The 21541-nt window shown below is 37.8% G+C and overlaps 1 protein-coding gene across 1 annotated transcript; it reads left to right on the top strand.

The window, feature by feature from the left end:
- The first annotated feature begins 707 nt into the window (after window positions 1-707).
- On the top strand, window positions 708-20350 carry YEATS4 (YEATS domain containing 4). Its single transcript, XM_061130281.1, has 7 exons — window positions 708-980; window positions 3817-3936; window positions 6294-6360; window positions 6463-6557; window positions 10633-10725; window positions 10817-10904; window positions 19697-20350. The coding sequence occupies exons 1-7, from the start codon at window positions 930-932 to the stop codon at window positions 19864-19866; spliced, it is 684 nt and encodes a 227-aa protein (XP_060986264.1). The 5' UTR covers window positions 708-929; the 3' UTR covers window positions 19867-20350.
- The last annotated feature ends 1191 nt before the right edge of the window (window positions 20351-21541 follow it).

The raw sequence follows: 21541 nt of genomic DNA, 5'->3' as shown, positions 1-21541 counted from the left end.
ATGCAGTGGCATAGTCAGACACGACTGAGCAATTGAACAAGAAAACTTGCAAAGTAGTTAGTTACCACAGAAGGGGCAAAGGAGGGGAAGTTTGTTGTCACGTTAGGGATCTTAGAATCGAAACTGAGCAGAAAAGGAAGGAAAGAGATGAAGAAGTCAGTAAATAAATTATAATAAATAAAATAAATTTTTAAATAAATAAATAATAAATAAAAATATATAATAATAAATTATCGTTGCAACCATGTAAGTCTGAGACTGTTCAGTTCAGTCTCTCAGTCGTGTCCGACTCCTTGCGACCCCACGGACTGCAACACGCCAGGCCTCCCTGTCCATCACCAACTCCCGGAGTTTACTCAAATATCCATTGAGTCAGTGATGCTATCCAACCATCTCATCCTCTGTCATCCCCTGAGACGGCTAGGTGAACGCAAAGAAAAGCGGGGAGTAGACGAGATTTCATGAACATAATTTCAGAACTGTAACGCTTTGGCGATGGCAACGCATCACCGCCAACAGCCAGCTTCTCTGTCATTGCGAAGCCAGGTGGTCTGTGCCGGCGACAAGCTGACTGGAAATTCCTGGCTTCCTCGGACCCTGCCAACAGAGATTGGTCCAGCGACACCCCACCTCCACGGCCCTGCGCGTGCGCAGTGTAAGAGAGCTCGTTGCGCCTGCGCACAACGTCGCCGCTGCCGCCCACTCCAGATCCGACCTCACCTACAGCGGAGCTGAATGGGCTTCCGGGACGCCGTCCGCGGCGAGCAGTTGGCGCTTCCTAGGCGACCGGAGTCTCGCTGACTCGTCCTCCTTCGGCCAGAAACCCTCCTCCTGGGCCCGCGCGGGAGGAGTGGGGTCTCTGAGGGAGCGGCGAGCCCGCCGGCCCCGGTCTCTTTCCCTGGCTGCGGCGGCTTCTACCGTAAGACAATATGTTCAAGAGAATGGCCGAATTTGGGCCTGACTCCGGCGGGAGAGTGAAGGTCAGTGCGCGGCCGGTGCCTGCTCTCACAGAGTATCTTTCTCGTCCCGCTCTTTCTAGCCCGGCCTGGGGAGGGTCAGCTTGTTCCCTCTCGCTCCTTCTTGCCTCAGGCTGAAACCGGGTTTTCTAGGAGGACGGCGACTCAGAGCCCCAAAGGGAAAATTGTGGTTTCATCGGGCCCCCAACTTCAGGTGTCACCCCCTTCCTTCCATCCCAGCCAGAATAAACTGACATAATCCTTGGCGCCTGGGGGGACGTCGTCGCCAAGGAAGAAGCCACTTGGAGGGCTGGCAGATCCTGGCTTGGTGTTCCTCCGCTGCCAACCCAGGTCACCTGTAAATCGGGGTCGCGAGGCACCCACCTATTGTGGGATAACAACAGCCGATTCCGCGCTAAGGAAGCACGTGGGTGAATGCTTTACCGGATTCTCTCAGCCCCTATTGCAGCCTTGCAAAGGCTACTCCCAGTATTTACAAGTGTGGTAACGATAGAGCTGGCGGATAGAAAAGTTCCGAAGACTTCCCCAAGTTCGTGGCTACGGCCAGGATACTAATTAATCAAGGCAAAGAAGATGCCTGGCACATAGGCAACATTCAGTACACGTTAGTTTCTTAGTTTGTAATTGAAGTTATAATCGAGCCTAACGTGATGTTTGACACCGTGACAAATTTCCCTCCCACTTTAATACGTTACCTGGCACATTAATTTTTTATGTCACGACCAGCTGCTTCGTGATATAACATTGGTTTTTACCCCCTTCAGATTTTTATGTACCACAGAAAGAAAAATTTTTTCAAAAAGAAATCACCCAATTTTTGCACCAATCTAGTTGCTCTAGGTTTTAAGAATCCTTCTCCATGTCATATTGTTCACATAAATTTATGCTGTATATGCAGTTGTCATACACAGTGCTTTAATGCTTCTTATAACGTGAGGGCACTTTGAAAGTTTCAAAAGTTACTGAAATTAAATGGAAGGGGAAAGAGATGGCCAGGTAAAATTAATAGCAGGAGTTTCATAAACATATTTTCCCTCTGCTTTGGGGCCAGATTTTGGAATGATAAGAAAGTACTACAGAAAAGAGCATTATAAAAACATTGAAAAATAATAAAAAAAAAAAATAAGGGAAAAAAAGAAAACAGGAAAGAGGATTATAAGATTAGCTTTCAGAGAAGAACTTACAGAGCTTTCTCAATTTGTAATCATGTTAGGTTCTAAAAGTCTTGTAAGTCCAGAATGAAGTGAGGAGATTAGGCTTGTAGTCCTCAAATGCTTTTCCACCAAAAATGGATGTGTTAGTCATTTAAAACTTAAAATTAGGGACCTATTTCTTCTCCTTGCGGATTGTTGCCTGATCTCGTAAGCACCTTTTCCCAATTTAGATAAATTTCATCCTAGTAGAAAGCCCGCTGACAAATGAATGCCCTTTAAATATTTGGAGAACTCTATAAGGTCCTGTCAACACTGGAGCAGTGGAACCTATTATCTACTCACCTTGTCAGTGCTCCTTTGTGTTTGTTTATTCATTCTGTCCTTAAAGGTGAGGCCCTATCTTTGTGTGCCCCAAAAGTGCACTTGCTGTGAATTTTTTTTTTTTTTATTCCCATACAAACTGCTTGCCTTCTTCTAAGTTAACTTTAGGCTAATAGGTATTGAATTTATTTGAGGATTGCCTAGTCACAATGAAGTTTTTCCCTTTATGACCAACCTACTATATAGCAGGTGCAAGTCTCCCAGCCTCGATGGGAGGGGAGTTTGGGGGAGAATGGACACGTGTGTAAGTATGGCTGAGTCCCCTTGCTGTTCACCTAAAACTATCACAACATTGTTAATCAGCTATACCCCAATACAGAATAACAAGTACAAAAAAAAAAGGAAAGAAAAAGTTTTTCTATTTGTTTGCCGCTTTTCCTCTTCTTATTACTTGATTACATTGGCCCAGCACTTTTTACATATGATATATCTTGGTCTTGACCTTCAGGTACGTTCTTACTATTGAGCAGTTAGTCTCAAGTTCATGTGCAATATTCAGCATTTTCTCCTGAATTTTTTTTCTCTCTCCTTTTCATCATCTGCCTTTACAGTTCTGAAATGTGCACAGAAACATGTACATGCATCACAGAACTGAGCATAAAGGCAGCAAACATGCCATTAGTCAAGTGTTTATCAAGCTTGAGTCCTCCAAGTCCCTCTGCCATTATCTGAATTCAAATGTAATATTTAACTTGTTTGTTTAAATCTAATTTTTAAAGTCCCTTCCTAAGCATTACCATTCTTGAAATTGTGATTTGAATTGCTAGTTGTAGTTGTGGTTTTTCTAATACAGATTAAAGTAAGCACAAGTAATAAAATGAAAATGCTTCCCTTATTCTACCAAAAAATTATCTTCCAGACTGCCTTTAATTTTTGTACTGTGCTTTGGAAAACCCTGCTGTAAGCTGATTAATAAGGACATTACCATCAGGTGATGACAGTCAAAGTTAGTGACTATTAATTCCTGGTTGGTCTTTAAAGTTTGTAAATAAAGAACCTTTTCTATTTCTTTATTTAAAAAAAAAAAAACAGAGCAAAAATAGAAATTCTCAAAGTACTTTATATGATTTAAATAGACGTTTTCAAAGTGGGAACATTATAATTACTGTGATGTTTAGTTATTTGTGGTAATATAAAATGAGGCTAATTGTCTGGAATTGATTTGTTAAGGGAAATCCATGGTCTGTGCAAACCTAGGTTGTTAGGCTGCCTGCCACTTCTTTAATCAGGCTTTCAAAGCTTTCCTTCTGTTTATTTGGGTAATGATACAATATTAATTTATGTTGAAATTGTTTTTCTTTTAGGGTGTTACTATCGTTAAACCAATAGTTTATGGTAATGTTGCTCGATATTTTGGAAAGAAAAGAGAAGAAGATGGGCACACCCATCAGTGGACAGTATATGTAAAACCATATAGAAATGAGGTGAATATTTCTTTTTCCTAAAACCTTTTTGAAGCTATGGTTTGTTTTGCTTGAAGATAAATTGTAATATCATTTTCTAAACTGATAATAAAATTGTCCCATTGTAGGATAATCAACAAGGTCCTACTGTGTAGCACTTGGAACTCTGCTGAACGTTATTGGGAGGGGACTTTGGGGGAGAATGGGTCCATGTACATGTAAGGCTGAGTCGTTTCCCTGTTCACCTGAAACTCTCATAGCATTGTAATCAGCTTTACTGCAGTACAGAATAAAAAGTTTTGTTAAAAAAGAAATTGCCCATTGTAGAAATGTTACCCCAAAAGTTGAAAGAATAAAGTAAGAGCTGTCATCTTTGTATGCTTGTTAGTAGAAATCAATTTTCCAAAACTGTTTTCTAATTAAAATTAAGTTATGAGCTTCCCTAGAGGCTCAGTGGTTAAGAATTCACCTGCTAATGCAGAGGAGGTGGGTTCGATCCCTGGGTCGGGAAGATTCCCTGGGAAAGAATTGACAACCCACTCCAATATTCTTGCCTAGGAAAGCCCATGGACAGAGGAGCCTGGCAGCCTATGGTCCGTGGGGTCGCAAAAGAGCTAGACACAACTTAGCGACTAAACAACAACAACAATGGTAACAAGAACTATCCTGTATACATAGTATGTCTTCTAATCACCACCCCTTAAGATAGCCTAGTATGTAATCACGTGTTTCAGGAATGATAAATTTAAGTTATAATTTGATAATCAGAGAAGATGAAAGACAAAACTGCTGCATAATCTGGCTGCTGGTAGTTTGGTTTTGTGGCTGAATCTCTACTGCCTGGAATGTAGTCAGTACCTAATAGGTATTCAGTGGGTACTGAATGAGTAAATATTCCTCTGTTTAAAACCCTTCATTCTGTATGTCAGCTGTTACTGATCCAATATAGTGGAAGCAGTAAGGCAAGTGAGAATTTATGTTATCATTGTAATCATTTGTCACCTTCTGGAAACATCTGAAAAAGCATTTAGAGGCGTCATGAAGAGATGTTAACTTCTGAAAAGTTGAAAATGGTGCCAAGTACCATAGGATAGATTCATAGCTTGAACATGATAAAGGTTTCCTGCTTCAAATACTTTTACCACGTGTAAGAGAGAAGAATTTTGGACTTATACTTTATCAAGGAGGGGACACATTTTGTGAAGGAATTTAGTAACTATTCAAAATAACTTTATAGTGTCAATTTTAAGGATCGTCTTCCCAGTAACCCCACACTGTGTTCAGTCATGTTTAATAAATTAAGAGATGATCAATTTAGAGGTAAATAAAACACAATATGCCACACATTAAACTGCCATATAGGACAGTTTATAGTGACTCAGCTCAGTACGTGCGTGCTAACTTGCTTCTGTCGTGTCCAACTCTTTACAGCCCTGTCGACTGTAGCCCTTCAGGCTCCTCTGTCCGTGGGATTCTTCAGGCAAGAATACCGGAGTGGGTTGCCATGTCCTTCTCTAGGGAGTCTTCCACACAGGGATCGAACCCATAGCTCTTATCTCCAGCACTGGCAGGCAGGTTCTTTACCACTAGCGCCACCAGGGATGCCCACATAGAACTCAGTGCAGCCACAATTTAAAGGTGACTCGTTGAATGTAGGCTTCCTGAGTTGAAATTGAGCAAAATACAGCACAGCAAGTAGTGATGCAACCCAAAGTTATCTTAATTTCAAGAGCAAAGAAGATTCTAGTTGACCTTTGATTTCTCTTTATCTTTTCTTGGTATATTTCACCAAAAGACTAAATTAAAATAGTGAAACCAACTAAGCTTGATAATGTTTCTTCTTTAGCATTTATACTGTCCTGTATTAAACAAAATTAAAAGACAAAAAACTTTCAAAGTCCACACAAAAACTTGTATGTAAATATTCATTGTGACATTATTCATAATTGCCCAAATGTCTCCAAACTGATAAGTGGATAAATAAAATATGGTGTGTTCATACAATGAAATATTATTAAGCAATAAAATGAAGTAATGATACATTCTACTACCACATGGAAGAAATGTACTCATTTTTATGGGAAAATCAAAATCAATTTTGAGTATTATCAACAGAGATATATCAAATAATACTCAAAGGTACATAAACATAGGATTTGCAACACAATGAATAGAGGCATATGTATTTATATATATGATGAATTATGAAAGAATCCGGCACAAGCTTCCTTTGTTTAAAATAAAAAAACAAACCTCCAGGTTGTAATTCATATTTCTTAGGCATTTCTTGTCTATAAAATTAGTACATATGCTCAATGTATTTCCGTCCTAATTTTTATATGTAGATGGCAGAACTAATTAATTCCTCTGTATTTTAGGATATGTCAGCATATGTAAAGAAAATCCAATTTAAATTACATGAAAGCTATGGCAATCCTTTAAGAGGTACAGTAGTTCTGTGATTCATAATATACAAAATTTAAAAGAACTAGGAAACTGTATCAGCAGTTTAAAATTCTGAATTGTTTTCTTTTTTCTTTCTTTTAGTTGTTACTAAGCCTCCATATGAGATTACTGAAACAGGATGGGGTGAATTCGAAATAATCATCAAAATATTTTTCATTGATCCTAATGAAAGACCTGTGAGTAATGTTACTCTTTGTAGATATAAAATGGATTTTTTAGTAATTGTGAAAACGTAATAGTATATTACACAACATATACAAGCTGTGTGTTGACATTTATTTATTCAGGTATACTTTATATAAGTTTATGTCTTGCTATATCTTGCCATGCATTAAGGTTTTTCTTTTTTAAATGAAGTGCCTTTCAAAAATCTTTTCTTTTCCAAGTATAAAAAGAAGGAATATGGTACAAACAGTTATTTGAAAGAAATCATAGGAATTATATGATTATTACAGCAAAAAAAGTCTTAAATTCATTAGTATTTTTTGGTTATTAGTAATAAACAAGTTGAGTCCATACAGTCTCTGAAATGGGAGTGTCCAGTTTTTTAGTTAAAAACCCTAGAATGCCTTTTTACTTTTTCAAACTGTCATCAGTACTAGCAGCTTTATCTTATTCATGATTCGTTTCATCATTTGCTCTCTTCTTCAGATTGTTGCTGGATAATGTAAAAAGTCCCACAGGTTTTCACTTTGAGCCCTCAGCAACTTGGTGAGGTTGGTGAGATCCTTGTTTTAGAGATGAGGATACTAAGGCTCAGAGATAAAGTCTTGTGCTCAAAAATACAGTTAATTGTGGTAGAGCTAGTTTTTGAACCTGTGTATTTGCATTCAGATGTCACACTCTTTCCTTTATTCTTTTGACTAAAACCACTAAGCCTGTTTTATTGTTAAACACAAAGAGTTACAAGTCAGGCTATTTCATTGCACATTTGTATGGCCGGTGTTTAACTCCACTTTCAGGGTTTTAACATTCATCATCATCAATTTTCATCTTGATAGATTGAGTTCACTCCTTCAGCACCAAACATTTACACTTTAATTATCTGATTATATTTGTAAAACTGTGCTTTTAAAGGAGTTGAATAGCACCTGGGCCAGTGATACAGAGAATTAGTTCATCAGTGACTCTGCCAGAAATGCCTGAGGTGTTTTTTAGAAGTTCAGACACCTAGTCCCCATTCTCTGGATGGTGATTCATAGGTTTGGAGAGGGGCCAGCACCCCCAAATAATTTTGGTACACAGTAAGCTTTAGGGCCAGTTGACGTGGACCACTACCTAGAAGTTTCCTTTAGCCCCTCCAGTGTAGTAAGAAAAGAAGACTGACTTCCATCATGAAGTGAAGCATCCTGTTCAGATTTGGAGAAGTTCTAGTTTTCAGAAAGTTCTACTTTATATTAAGCTTCCTTGAACTTTTTCCTGATAACTATTCATAGATTAGTTTGTTTTTATCTTCCTCCTGAAGATCCATCTAAATGGTTATTTAAATAGCTTCCATGTGGTAACGTTTCAGTACCTCCTACCATTCTTGTCTTTCTGAGATACTCTCACAGATACTCTATTTGGCAAAAAAATTATTAAATATATTTGCAAGATACTTCTCGGGGGGCAGGATACAAAGATCAGACACTACACCTATCCTTGATCAAAATAGTCTATTTGGGAATGTAGAGCACAGAATATGGCAGATATTGAGAGACGGGAGAGGGAGAAGTTGTTAATGTTGTTAGAGCTGAGGTTCTTGTTAACGTAAAGTTGCTTTGAATTCATTTTATTTTGAGAATGTGCTGCTTTACCTGTCTGCCTCCTCATCTGTTTCCCCCATCTCACCTCCCTGCCCCTCCTTGGAAAATACATCTCTGAAAGAAATCATTATATCATGTAACCTCATTATGAGACAGCTCTCAAAGTCTACTCTTGGGAAGGGAAGGTAATACATTCTCTTGCACTTCTGCAGGGATTAATTTACTGATAGGTTTTCATGTAGATCTACATGGACCTGAATTTTATCCACTCCAAACTGTTCTCGTGTTCTTTTAGTATAATGAAACTATTATAGTTTTTCAGTTGACTCATAGAAAATAAGTCATATGAAGATTTATTTAATTTATAAAAGAAAGACATGGGTAACTTGTGATTTGCTTCTGTTATCCAGTAACCTATTACAGATTAAGCCACTATGTAAAAGGAATGGTTGTTTCTAAAAGCAAGATACTAATATTAGGGTTTTATTCCTAAAAATATTGCCAGCAGGTATAGGCATTTTCATTGCTCTAAGAGTCTTCAAGCATCAGTGTAAATTAGAGACATCTGTCTTGAAATTTTTCATTGTTTGTATCTGCATGAATGCCTCGCAAAATCTGAATAAGTTTGGGAAAGGGCAGTTTTATAATGTAGTTTGCAATACTGCTCAAATTATAAAACACATAATATATAGTTTTTAAAAGATTAAAAAATAAAATGTGCAAGCTTCCTGTATTAGGTTCCTATGGCTGCCATAACAGTATCACAAACTGAATGGGTAAAAACAGCAGTTTGTTCTCTTGGTTCTGGAGACTAGAAGTCCAGTTTCAAGGTGTTGGCCATGCTCTCTCCAGAGCCTCTAGGGGAGGGCCTTTTCCTGCCTCCTCCAGTTTGTGGTAGCCACAGGCGTTCCTTGGCTGTGGCAGCGTAACTCCAATCTCTGCCTCCATTGTCACATGGCCGTCTCTCCCTCCCCGTCTGTGTCTCTCCCGTTTCTATGAGGACATCAGTCATATTGGACTAGCGCCCCCGCAAGGCTTCCCCTTGATTACATCTGCAAAGACTCTTGTTTGCAAATATGGTCACATTCACAGGTATTGAGGATAAGTATAGATACTTCACTATCTTTGGGGGGATATAATTTAACCCCATAACATAGAAGTTACCCCATTTCTGACCCCTTCTTCAGGAGAACGACAGTTACTGTTTTCAGTTCCTCTAGGAATTAACTCCCATGTATGTGATGTATTTAAATCCCTAAGTTCGGATTTTTCAATTTTAGATAGTGTCTCTCAACTTCTGAGGATGACACATGATCCTTTATCTTCATATTTCTTTTTTCATTTTGCTGGAGGAATTTCTTCAGAAAGGATGCCTAAGAAATTTTCAGAGCAAAATTTTTATTTTGCTCTCTAAAAATATCTTTATTTTTACTTCATACATGATTAATTGGGTGAGGAATTCTAGGATCCACAGGAGGATATGCTCTCTTGTCTGTGAGTAAGAGGAGAAGAAAGATTAACTAATCCAGCCACCCAAAGCATTCTTGATTTCTACACCTGCCGATTTTGGGCTTCCAGTCTCTCTCGGGCTCCACTGGGGCCACTGTCTCTCACCTCTGATGCAGTTTTCTTCCCTAAGTTCTTAGGTTGCGGATTTCCCCATTATGGTTTATCTGTTGGTGTAGTCTCATCTGCTTTCTGTCATCCCCAAAATTTGTGAAATTATCTGCTTTAAATATGATGCCTGCTTTTTATGATGATTTTAGCTGACTTTTTGGCAAATTCTTCAAGGCCTCTCAGTTGGTTCTCCAACTTCAGCATGAACTCTTGATGTTTTACCTGCTAGATTTTGTTTTGTTCAAATAATCATACATTGTGCTTCACAGATTTTCCATTGATGTCTTATTGTATCTGTTTCCAAGTATTTTGAAGAGAGGTTGCTCTTGCTGAAGTGAATTATCAGTGGCTAACTTTTCATTTATTACGCTACTTATGTTATAATCTTAATATTACACCAGAGAAATTAACTTGTCCTTTAAAACTTGAATATTTTAGTATTGATCATTCCTTTTGAAATCAAATCTTTTTTCCTCACAGTGAATTAGTAAACTTTACCTGTCACAGTTAAGCAAATTTCATTTGTGTAAGTAAAAGATTTTTTGTCTTAGTGATTTCCCAGTTTAATTTGCATAGCCGTATCTTGTGTTATTTTTATATATAGTCACACTCTGGAATGCTTTGTAGCCAGTCTTTACTTATCCTCTTTGTAGCATTCATATTGAATAGATATGGATACATGTTAATACCTAATAGGAAAATAAAAGTACAGACAGTTCAGATGATCTGCCACTGTAAGTTGTAGTTGAGACAAGATCCTGAATTTGATAGATTTACTGCTTTACTTTAGTAGTTACTTCTGTAACTGTAAATCAGTTAGAGAAATGATAATCTCATATGATGATGATAAAAACCATCCACGGATGTCATATCTGTTTTTATTTCACAGGTAACACTGTATCATTTATTAAAGCTGTTTCAGTCAGACACCAATGCAATGCTGGGGAAAAAAACAGTGGTTTCAGAGTTTTATGATGAAATGGTAAGAAGATTTTATAATGAGAGTTTTTAAAGCATTTTCAATTTGTAGATTTTGAAATTACAGGGCTTTTTTTTCCATTCTATCCCATTAGATATTTCAAGACCCAACAGCAATGATGCAACAATTATTGACAACATCTCGTCAACTTACCTTAGGAGCCTATAAGCATGAAACAGAATGTAAGTGCCATGAGTTTATAATTAATCCTGAGTAATAATGTATTCAGTGATGGTGAAAGGATTATATGATAAGTGACTTTTAAATTTTTTTATTATGTATAGGTAAATTTTTAGGAGTTAGAAAACAAAATATGTATTACTAAACAACAGATAAGAAGGATGCTTTAAATAGTTCTCAGAATAGGCCAACTTTCAAAAAGGTAAAAGATAGCTGCTCACACACTCTGAAATACTGTTTGTCTTTTATTCACTAATTCCATTTAAGTGTAGCTTGTCATTAATCTTGCTTAACCTATCACTTAATCATTTTCTCTGTGTACTAGTCTTTGCTAATGATTAGTCTGAAGAACCTTGCAGAACATTATACTTTAGTGTACTGTGATTAGCATCTCTCTCTCTCTCTCTCTGTACAGCATTTCATGCAGCTGTATCAATCATTTGCATTTGTCATTCAAGATGAAACCTATTTACCAACCCCATGTTGACATTTATGTCACCATTTATTCAGTTGTTCCTTTGATCTTTCATTTATTTGCTTATAATATATATTGAGCACCAGTACTACCCAAAGCATTGTCCTAGGTTCAGAAGATAAAGCAGTGTCTAAACCAGACAAAAGCCCTGTCTTCATGGAGCTTACATTCTAGTGGAAGGAAGAGAAGTATTCAATAAATAGAACAAACGTTAGGTGGTGATTGGATGGCACGGAGAAACCAAGAGCAGGTGAGGGAGTGCTGCTGGTGCAAGGAGGTTGTTAGAGTTTTAAATATGAGGTCAGAGAAGGCTTCCTGAAATTGTGGCGTTTGAGCAAATACCAAAAGGAGTGGGGAAATGAGGCCTGCGGCTGCATGAGGGAGGAATGTTATGTGTAGAGGGGCAGCAAGGGCAGGAGCCCTGAGGTAAGAGCAGGCTTGGCTTACCCGAGGAACAACAGAAAGGCCGGTGTGACTGGCGTAGAGGGAACACAGAGTGGGAGGCGAGGCCAAAGAAGTCAGAAGTTAATAGAGAAAAAAAAAACAAGAAGTTAATAGAGGACCAGGTCAGACAGGGTCTTATGGGTGACCGTAGGACATTAGATTTTTATAAACTGAAGGAGATGTGAAGTCTTTTTGTGGGTGTTGAGCAGCAGAGTGACATTATAAGAGTAACATTTTCAAAAGACCAGTCCCCTGGTTGCTGTGTTGAGAGCAGATTGTAGACCAAAAGAGCAAAAGGGGAGTAGTTAGGGGGCGCTGCAGCCGCCCAGGTGTGACAGCTGTGAGTAGCACCAGGGGCTGACGGTTTAATAAGATGTGAGAGGGGGAGGTGTATTAATACAAAGCGTGACTATTACGGTTTGAAGCCCAAAGAAGGAAACAAAGAAAAAATTTTTTCATAGAGATGGGAAGTCTGGGAGAGGCAGCTCTGAGGGGAAAGGTTAGGAGTAAAGTTTGTACATGATGGGTGTGAAATGCCTCTAAGACATGTAAGTGGAGATGTTGAGAAGGGAATTGTACTCAAAGTCTGGTATTCAAGGAGGGGTCTGGGCATATAGATGGACTTATAAATTGTGAGGCCATATGGTATCAATAGAGTAAGTGAAGATAAACAGAGGTTCAAGGATTGAGCCCTGGGCTTTCCCAAATTTAGAGATTAAGGAGATGACCGGCTAAGGAAATTAGTAAAAAAATAAATAAATAAATGTGAGTGTGGAGGGAGTAAAGCTAGGTGCACATTAATACCCTAGAGCCAAGTGAAGAAGGTTCATCAGGAAATAGTCATTAGCTGTGTACCTCTTATAGGGCAAGTAAGATAAGAGCCAGGAAATAGGCGGTACCAACATGGAATTCCTTGGTGACCTTAATGGGGCAGTTGAAGGATAATAGTAAGGACAGAACATCAGTTGAAGTGGATCCAGAGAGCGAGAGATGAGACACTGGAGCCAGGTGCTGTGGATAAGCCTGTCCTGGGGTTTGACCTGTGAAGGGAAGGTAGCTCCTGAAGCTGTAGGGAGAGCGGGGTTTGGGGTCCAGGGGCCAGCGTTCTCCCAGTAAGTATAGGTGTAGGCTGAAAGAAGTGACCCAGTAAAAGAAAGGGGTGAGGGGATGAGAATGTGGGGGAAAGGGATCACTGTTTAACCATTAATGGTTACAGTAGTGTTTTATTTGTGTTTTTATGAAACCCATGACTGGGAGTTAAATGATCTGAATACTGATTAAAATTGCCACTTGGTAGTCATTTAAAATTTCAAGTCACACTCATTAAAAGGATTTATGCTTCATTTTCTACATATGAAAATATGACCTACTTTGTTGTGAACATAAAACAGAAATGTATATGATCAGTTCGAAAAGGTAAAAAGCACTAGTAATATGCTGTTTTAATTTGTTACTGGTCATTTTCTCTTTGTTATAAATCTTTCTGCCATTTCATATTCATAGAGGAAAATTCTCTTTTAAAATTCAAGTGCCTGCATTTCTGTGTTTTCAACAGGACTAATATCATTAATTCATATATGTGTAATAGTAAAAACAAATGTGTTTTATAAAAAGACTTTTCCACAAACTACTTTTGCTATATTAAAGCTTAATGTGGAGCTTTATGACCTTGGAAAGTTTTTGTTTTTGTTTTTTAGTTTATTTTTTCAAGGCGGGTGGGTGGCCGGCATTATCACTGCTCACCCTGTGCGCTCGCTTCTCTGACTGGGGTGACCTAAAACCCCTCCCAGGCTCCATCTGCTCCAACCCCCACCTCCCCCCACACCTGGCTTTTGTACAGAGCCCCTGACTTGCTCACGTGTTAGACTCCTTGGTCCATGTTTCAAATTTATTTTTGGCTGCGCTGGGTCTTTGTTGCTGCAGGAAGTCCTTCCCTAATTCCAGCAAGTGGAGGTTACTTTTCATTGCAGGGCATGGACTTAACTGCAGTGGCGTCTCTTGTTGGGGAGAGAGGCTCTAGAGCACAGCCTCAGTGGTTGTGGAGCATGTGCCTAGTTGCCCCGCTGCATGTGGGAGCTTCCCATACTAGGGGTCTGCATGTGTCCCCTGCATTGACAGCTGGATTCTCAACCACTGGGCCACCAGGGAAGCCCCAACCTTGGGAAGTTTTTATTAGTAAACTGCATTTTTGGTATTATCTTGAGGTTATTTTCTTAACAGCATCAAATCTATAAGGAAGAAAAGGATAATTCTATAAATGGTATTGGCACAGTGGATAACTTTTGAGAAGAAAATTTGATTTAGATCATTGCTTCATAGCACTTAATCCATTCCAGTTTAATTAATGAGTTAATTGTTTTTGAGTTTTTTGCCATACCGTGTGGCATATGGCCCAGCGAGGATCACACCCGTGCCCCTGGCACTGGAGGTGCAGACTTAACAATTGGACCACCAAGGAAGTCCCTACATTTTTTTTATATTAATTGGCCTATTTAAAAAGTTACAGAAATGACTGTCTGTCCTGGCTAGGGAAGACTTTCTAAATTTGAGGTGTTAGAAGAAATTACATTGAAAGACAAAAAATGTTTTTTGCAAAAGATATGTAACTTATGCATTTCAAGGGCAAAAAAAGAAGAAAATAGATTTTTGGAAAATATGACAAAGGATTAATATCTGTAAAACTCTTAAAAAAATAGAATATAGTTGTAAACTTCAGTTGATAAATGGACAAAGGAGTGGACAGACAGAAGAAAGATGATTAGTAAATAAAAAGAAAAATATTTGACCCTCCTAGTAATTTTTAAAGTGCAAACCAATAATAATGGGTGGCTATATTTGTATCAAATATGCAAAAGAAATCTTTCATAGTTGTACCTAGTAAGGATGTGGTGAACACTGTGTTCTCATGAATTGTTTATGTGAATAGGCCTTTTAGAAAAGCAATTTGGGAATATTAATCAAAGGTGTAAAAAAAGATAGATGCACTTTTACCAATTTGAGAACATTATACTCAATATTTGGTAATATCAGATTTGTTGAGTACTTACCATTTGTACTTTTCTAATCTGTACATGTATAAGCTCATTTTTATCTATAATAACTTTTTTAGGTAATCCGTTTAGAAAAGGAAACTGAGGCACACATTGGTAAGAAACTTGCCCGCATTAATACAAGTTAGTGGTACAGCCCAGTCTCCTAGGCAGTCCTCAGAACTTAGGGTCTAAAAGCATTGTAATATTTGTAGATAGAGTAATAGGATAGAGGTTGCTCATTATAAAGCACACTAAAAGTTTATAAAGATATTTATACTGGTAAACCTGCAGAAATTGACTTAAGCACTAATGGTCTAGCTTTAAATAGAAGTTGCTTCTACAAAGAATAACTAAACTGATATTGAATGCTTAATAGAGCTTATATGTACTAGGTAAGTGCTTTATATTTCTTAAGTGAAGTGAAAGTTGCTCAGTCGTGTCTGACTCTTTGCAACCCTGTGGACTATATAATCCATGGAATTCTCCAGGCCAGAATAATGGAGTGGGTAGCCTTTCCCTTCTCCAGGGGATCTTCCCAACCCAGGGATTGAACCCAGGTCTCCTGCATTGCAGGCAGATTCTTTCCCAGGTGAGCCACAAGCGAAGCCCTTAGGAATTCCCTTAATAGCCCTCAGAGGGAGGTACCACCCTTAACCCCATTTTGCATAGAGAGTTTTGATCTTGCCCCAAGTCACTCAGCGGAGCCAGGATGTAAACACACACAGTCTGTGCGCTTAACCAATAAGCTGTTGTTTCTCTTTGTAAAAAGTCTTATAATCTGTGCTTCTAACCAGTGTGTTACATTTGCTTTGCAAAACTAATAATTCTTCTTTGGATTGATTTACTATAAATTGAGGCTTCATTTGAAATTTAAAATAGAAATTTTATATATATTTATATATGCTACAGCCTATGGAATTTCAAAGAATCGGACACAACTGAACACACCCATGTACATACATACATACACAGACACACACATATATACATCTTAAATGTATGTGTAAACATTTTAGTATATAGGAAGCAGAAAACTAGAACAAGTTTTTAAATGTTCTAGGATCTCATCATTAATTAACCCATTTCTCCAGTATATGGTACCCTTGGCAGTTTTATGATTTGTCAAAAATAAAGTATGATGACTAAATCAAAGAACAAAGATCTGTATCTACAATGAATGCTGTCCTCTGACAGATGATTTAAATTAAGTCTCCCTGACTAGATTTAAAACTACCTGTTACAGTCATAAAGTCCTGTTGTTTCCCAAATCTTTCTATACTGTCTCTAAGGCCTGCTGTGTCCCACTTCATCTAATTCCTATCTTACTCTTTAAAACTCAGTTCAGATTTACTTCTGCCAAGAAGCATTCCTTGATATATATATATATACACACTCTTTCCCCTTGGTATGAATCCTCTCTGCTTTATAGCTCCCTGATTACCTCATGACACTGTCCTGCATTTTTCTTTCTTGTCTGTCTCCCATGTCTGTGTCCCAGCCTCCATCAATGTGCCTCTCACGCTGCTGCTGTTTAGTCGCTCAGTCGTGTCCAACTCTTCGTGGCTCCATGGACTATAGTCCACCAGGCTTTTCTGTCCATGGGGGTTCTCTCGGCAGGAATACTGGAGTGAGTTGCCATGCCCTCCTCCAGAGGATCTTCCCAATGCAGGGATAGAACCCAGCTCTCCCTCATTGCAGGCAGATTCTTTGCCATCCGAGCCACCAAGGAAGCCCAGAAGTCCATGGGGTTTCACAGGCAGGAATATTGGAGTGGGTTGCCATTTCCTTCTCCAGGGGATCTTCCCAGCCCAGGGACTGAGCCTACCTGTCTTTCATCTGCTGTGTTGCAGACAGAGCCTTTACTCTGAGCCTCCGGGGAAGCCTGCTTTCTCTCTATGTGTGTCTTTTAATTGCTATGGAGAGAGTAGGGGAGCAAAGGGGTAAGAATTTCTGCATTGTCAACCAAGTCTAAAGACAGACAAGCCATGAAAAGAAATATTGTACTTCTATCACAAATGACTTGTCTCTTTTCTATGTAAAGAGCTCCTGCACATCATTTTAAAAGGCCAATAACCAGTAATTAAAAAGCTTCAGAGCAAAAGAAAACATCAACAAAATCAAAAGGAAACCTACTGAATGGGAGAAAATATTTGCAAATCATGTATCTGATAGAGTTAATTTCCAAAATATATACAGAACTCATACAGCTCAATAGCCAAAAAAAAGCATACAATTCAATTAAAACTGGACAGAAGAGCTAAATAGATATTTTTTCAAAGAAGACATGCAGATGGCCAACAGATATCAAAATATGCTAAGTATCACTTATCATCAGGGAAATGCAGATCAAAACCACAAAGATATTACCTCATGTCTGTTAGAATGGCTGTTAATCGAGAAGACTGGAAATAACAAGTGTTAGCAGGGATGTGGAGAAAAGGAAACCCTTATTCAATATTGATTGGTGCAGCCACTATGGAAAACAGTGTGGAGTGTCCTCAAAAAAATAAAAGTAGAACTACCATATGATCCAACAATTCCACTTCTGGATATGGCTCTGCAGGGGAAAAAAAAACAAAACAAAACACTAACTTGAAAAGATATATACACCTCATGTTCATTACAGCATTATTTACAATAACCAAGATAGGAAAACAACATAAGTGTCCATCAATAGATGACTGGATAAAGAAGTATTTTTTATACACACACACATACGTACATACATACACATGCACACAAACACACACACTGGAATAATATTCAGCCATTAAAAAGAAGAAATCTTTCCATTTGCATCAACATGGATGGACCTCAAGGGCATTATGCTAAGTGAAATAAATCAGAGAAAAACAAATACAGTGTAATCTTATTTATATGTAGACTCTTTTTAAAAAAAGCTCGAAAATAACAGAAAACAGATTAGTGGTTGCCAGAGATTGGGGTTGGAGGGGGCGTGGCCAAAAAGGTGCCAACTTATAGTTATAAAATAAATAAGTGGTGATGTGATTTACAGCATGGTGACTATAGTTAATAATATTATATTGCATGCTTGAAAGTTGCTGAGAGAGTAGATTTTAAAATTTCTCCTTACAAGAAAAAAAAATTTGTAACTATATATGGTAACAGATGTTAACTTCAGACACTGTGATGATCATTTTGCAATATATACAAGCATTGACTCATGTTGTACACCTGAAACTAATATGTTGTATGTCAATTATACCTCAGTTTTTAAAAAGGCAGGGGCCAGTATCCTAATAGAAAACAGAGGAACGGATAAATAGGCAGTTCATAAAAAGAAAGGGAGAAATATCCCCTAAACATATTAAAAGATTATCAATCTCAGAAGTAATAGAAGTGCAAATTAAAACTATTCTGAAATATAATTTTTAACCTTCCAGATTATTTAAGACCAAAAAGTTGATGCAGTAGGGGAACAGACATACTATGCTAGTGAGATTATAAATTAATAATAGAACCTCTAAGAGTCACTTGCCATTCTTCCAAAATTACATGCATAATTATTCTTCAACCTAACAATTACTATTTACAGGAATTTATCACACAATTTTCAGCCTTTTAATTTTGTATCAGGTGTATGTTCTATTTTCAAAAATAATTTTAAAAATAAAAGCAATGAAAAATTACAAAGAAAAATGTGGATTGTTTTGGCAGTGTAAAAGTTTAGTCTGTTACAAAATGTGTCACAAAAAGAAAGTCACCAGCAGTGAGTAAAATAAGAACACATTGTGTGTTTTTAACATGTTGGATGCTTTTTACATGCATTACTTAATCCTAACTCCTCTGTGAAATACAAAGTTTTAACTGTATTATACAGAAAGAAGAAATTAAGTGAGAGAGATAGCAGCATTCAGCTAGTAAGGGACCAAAGGTGTATTTGAACTCAAGTCTTTCTGATTTCAAAGGGTTTTGGTTTTTTTTCCTTCAATCCATGCTGCTTCCAGCTAGTGATCATTTTATATTAACAAAAATACAACTGTGCCTTAACAGTCATCAGCAGCAATTAACTGAAATGTCTACAGGGTGGAAATGTTGGGTGATAGTAGACGTTATTTTCTCTATAAAACATGGTACTACACTATCCAAGTGGAATATTTAAATAAATGTAGTCTATTTTGCAGAAATGATATTTTTCTTTAGTAATTTGTTACGTAGCCTGCTAGAATGTTTTAAATATTTAATGTTCCTCTGTCATAATAGTATTTAATATGTTTTTTTATGTGCCAGATGATATTCATTTTAAATCTTTTAAGCAAATAATATCACAAAGTGTTTGCAGTTATAATCTGTATTTTAGAAATGAGGAAATGAGCATGGAGATTAAAAAAATAGCTTATTCAGAGCGGCACAACTAGTAGAGCTAGAATTCAAGCCTAGACAGTTACTACTCTGTTTTGAAAAAAAGATACAGGTTTACCAGTGTGATTTTGTTTATTTAAGTTTTACCTGCACGTAAATTTAAGAATACTCTTTTTAGTGAAGTCTTATTAGTTGGAAGTCTCTTGGACTATATACTCCCTAATTTCCAAATTAATATGTAAATGGAGAAAAACAAGGACATTATGTCTTAAAATCTTAAGTGTGAATTAAAATACTAGTGGCCCAAATTTTATTCTTTGTGATAGAAAACATCTTAAATCCTCTCTTGAGAGTTCAGACTTTCTCACCCACCCTCCTGTGTTTAAAGTTACATATCTTAAGTTGTTTGCATTTCATCATGAAAACGTTGACCTAACGGAATGTCACATTTATTACTCTGTGACATATCTCGGACATATGAGAAAAATGCAATAAATTTGTAACAGTCTGTTTTCTTTAGTTGCAGAACTTGAAGTGAAAACCAGAGAAAAATTAGAAGCTGCAAAAAAAAAAACAAGCTTTGAAATTGCAGAGCTTAAAGAGAGATTAAAAGCAAGTCGTGAAACTATAAATTGTTTAAAAAATGAAATCAGGAAACTGGAAGAAGATGATCAGACAAAAGAAATATAAACAGTTCTGAAGACAACTTGATAGTAAGCTAAGCTGAAAATAAGGTGGACTTTAAAGGAGAGATGGACTACAAATGCTGCAGTGTTTCTAAGAGGAACTTTGTATATAGTTGTCGAGCATAGATTTTTCAGCAGTGGGGTCAAAGTATTTGTACTTTACCAGCAATCTTTAATGTGAAATATATGTGTATAATAAGAATGAATGGTGTATAGGTATTTTACCAACCCATTTCGGAGTAGTTCTGTGATGTTAAGCACAATTTTAAAACATTTGTATTGCATCGTATGTATAGCTTATCCTTTTGACAGGCATTGAAATTTCATTATAAAGTATAACTTGTACAATTTTGTACTTCCCCTAGTAGTTAGAATTAGTTGTAAAATTAAAGAGTATATTAAATTTTTACCTCCCCCATCCCAGCTCTTTTGTATCTGATGCGCCCAGTGTCCAGTAAGCACTGAATAAATGTAGTCTGCATATGCTGTTTCTGCCTCTTGATGGGTTTCTTTGTCTTGAAGCCCCTGGAACTCTCTCATTACAATTAATGTATCTCCGTAGTGTTGTGACCATGTATCTCTGATTTGCAGTCATTGTAACGTACCAAAGCTGTCAGATGGCCAAGATCATATCTGAAGTATTGTTCTGCCTAACTACCACAGTGTTGTTAGTTTTCACATAGAACAATATTCACTCCCTTGTGCATGTTCCAAAGACACATAGAGGGTGCATGTAGGCAGCAATTTTGCACACTACTCCTGATTTCTCTACCTTCTCCTTCAGGCTTTCTTGTTCAAATCCACATGGTGAGCCCTTTACTTTTTTTTTTTTTTTTTCTGGCTGTGCTGGGTCTTAGTTTTAGCATGAGGGATCTAGTTTCCTGACCGTGGATCGAACCCAAGGCCCCAACACTGGAAGCACAGAGTCTTAGCCACTGGCCACCAGGGACATCCCAGCCCTCTACTTTTGAGTCATCTAATCTGAACACTGCTGCTGCTGCTGCTAAGTCGCTTCAGTCATGTCCGACTCTATGCGACCCCATAGACGGCAGCCCACCAGGCTCTTCCGTCCCCAGGATTCTCCAGGCAAGAACACTGGAGTGGGTTGCCATTTGTGGTACTTAATTTTTAAGGCCTTGTTGGCTAACCCATCTTGGCAACCTAGGAACAGCAGTGAGTAGGAAAGTATTTTGGAAAACATAGTAATAATATGTTACAAGTTCCTAAAAATGGAAACCGTGCCTGAGCCTGATGCAGATTCTGTACCTTCTGGAGAGTGATAACTAGCCACTAGTACTTTAAGATACTTTTAATCTATCTGCCCTGGTGGATTGGTTAATTTTTACTTTGTTGCTTTATTTTTTTAGGTTGTGACATTTATAAACATGGAGGTAATGCAAAACTCTCTGTGGTCTGAAATTTCTGCCAGGGGATCTGGTTGGGGGTGTGGGGGTGTTGGAGATGGCACTTCTAGTTATGCCAGGCATCATTCAGCTTTGCCCTACCTCTAGCCCAATGCCCACAGTGTAGAGTAGGAGTAGGCTTGGGGATAGATTAGAAAAAAGAATGGGGGCGTGGGGAGTCCCATTCTACTTGAACCCTGACATGGGAGATCATCCCTCCATTATTCCATTAGATTAGCCCCTAAGAATGTATTCATAAAGCTAAAGTTCATAGAG

The sequence above is a fragment of the Dama dama genome, chromosome 3 (genome assembly GCF_033118175.1).
Source record: "Dama dama isolate Ldn47 chromosome 3, ASM3311817v1, whole genome shotgun sequence".
Taxonomy (NCBI): Eukaryota; Metazoa; Chordata; class Mammalia; order Artiodactyla; family Cervidae; genus Dama; species Dama dama.
Note: the sequence above shows the minus strand (reverse complement) of the source record. Positions and strands in the feature narration are given on the sequence as shown.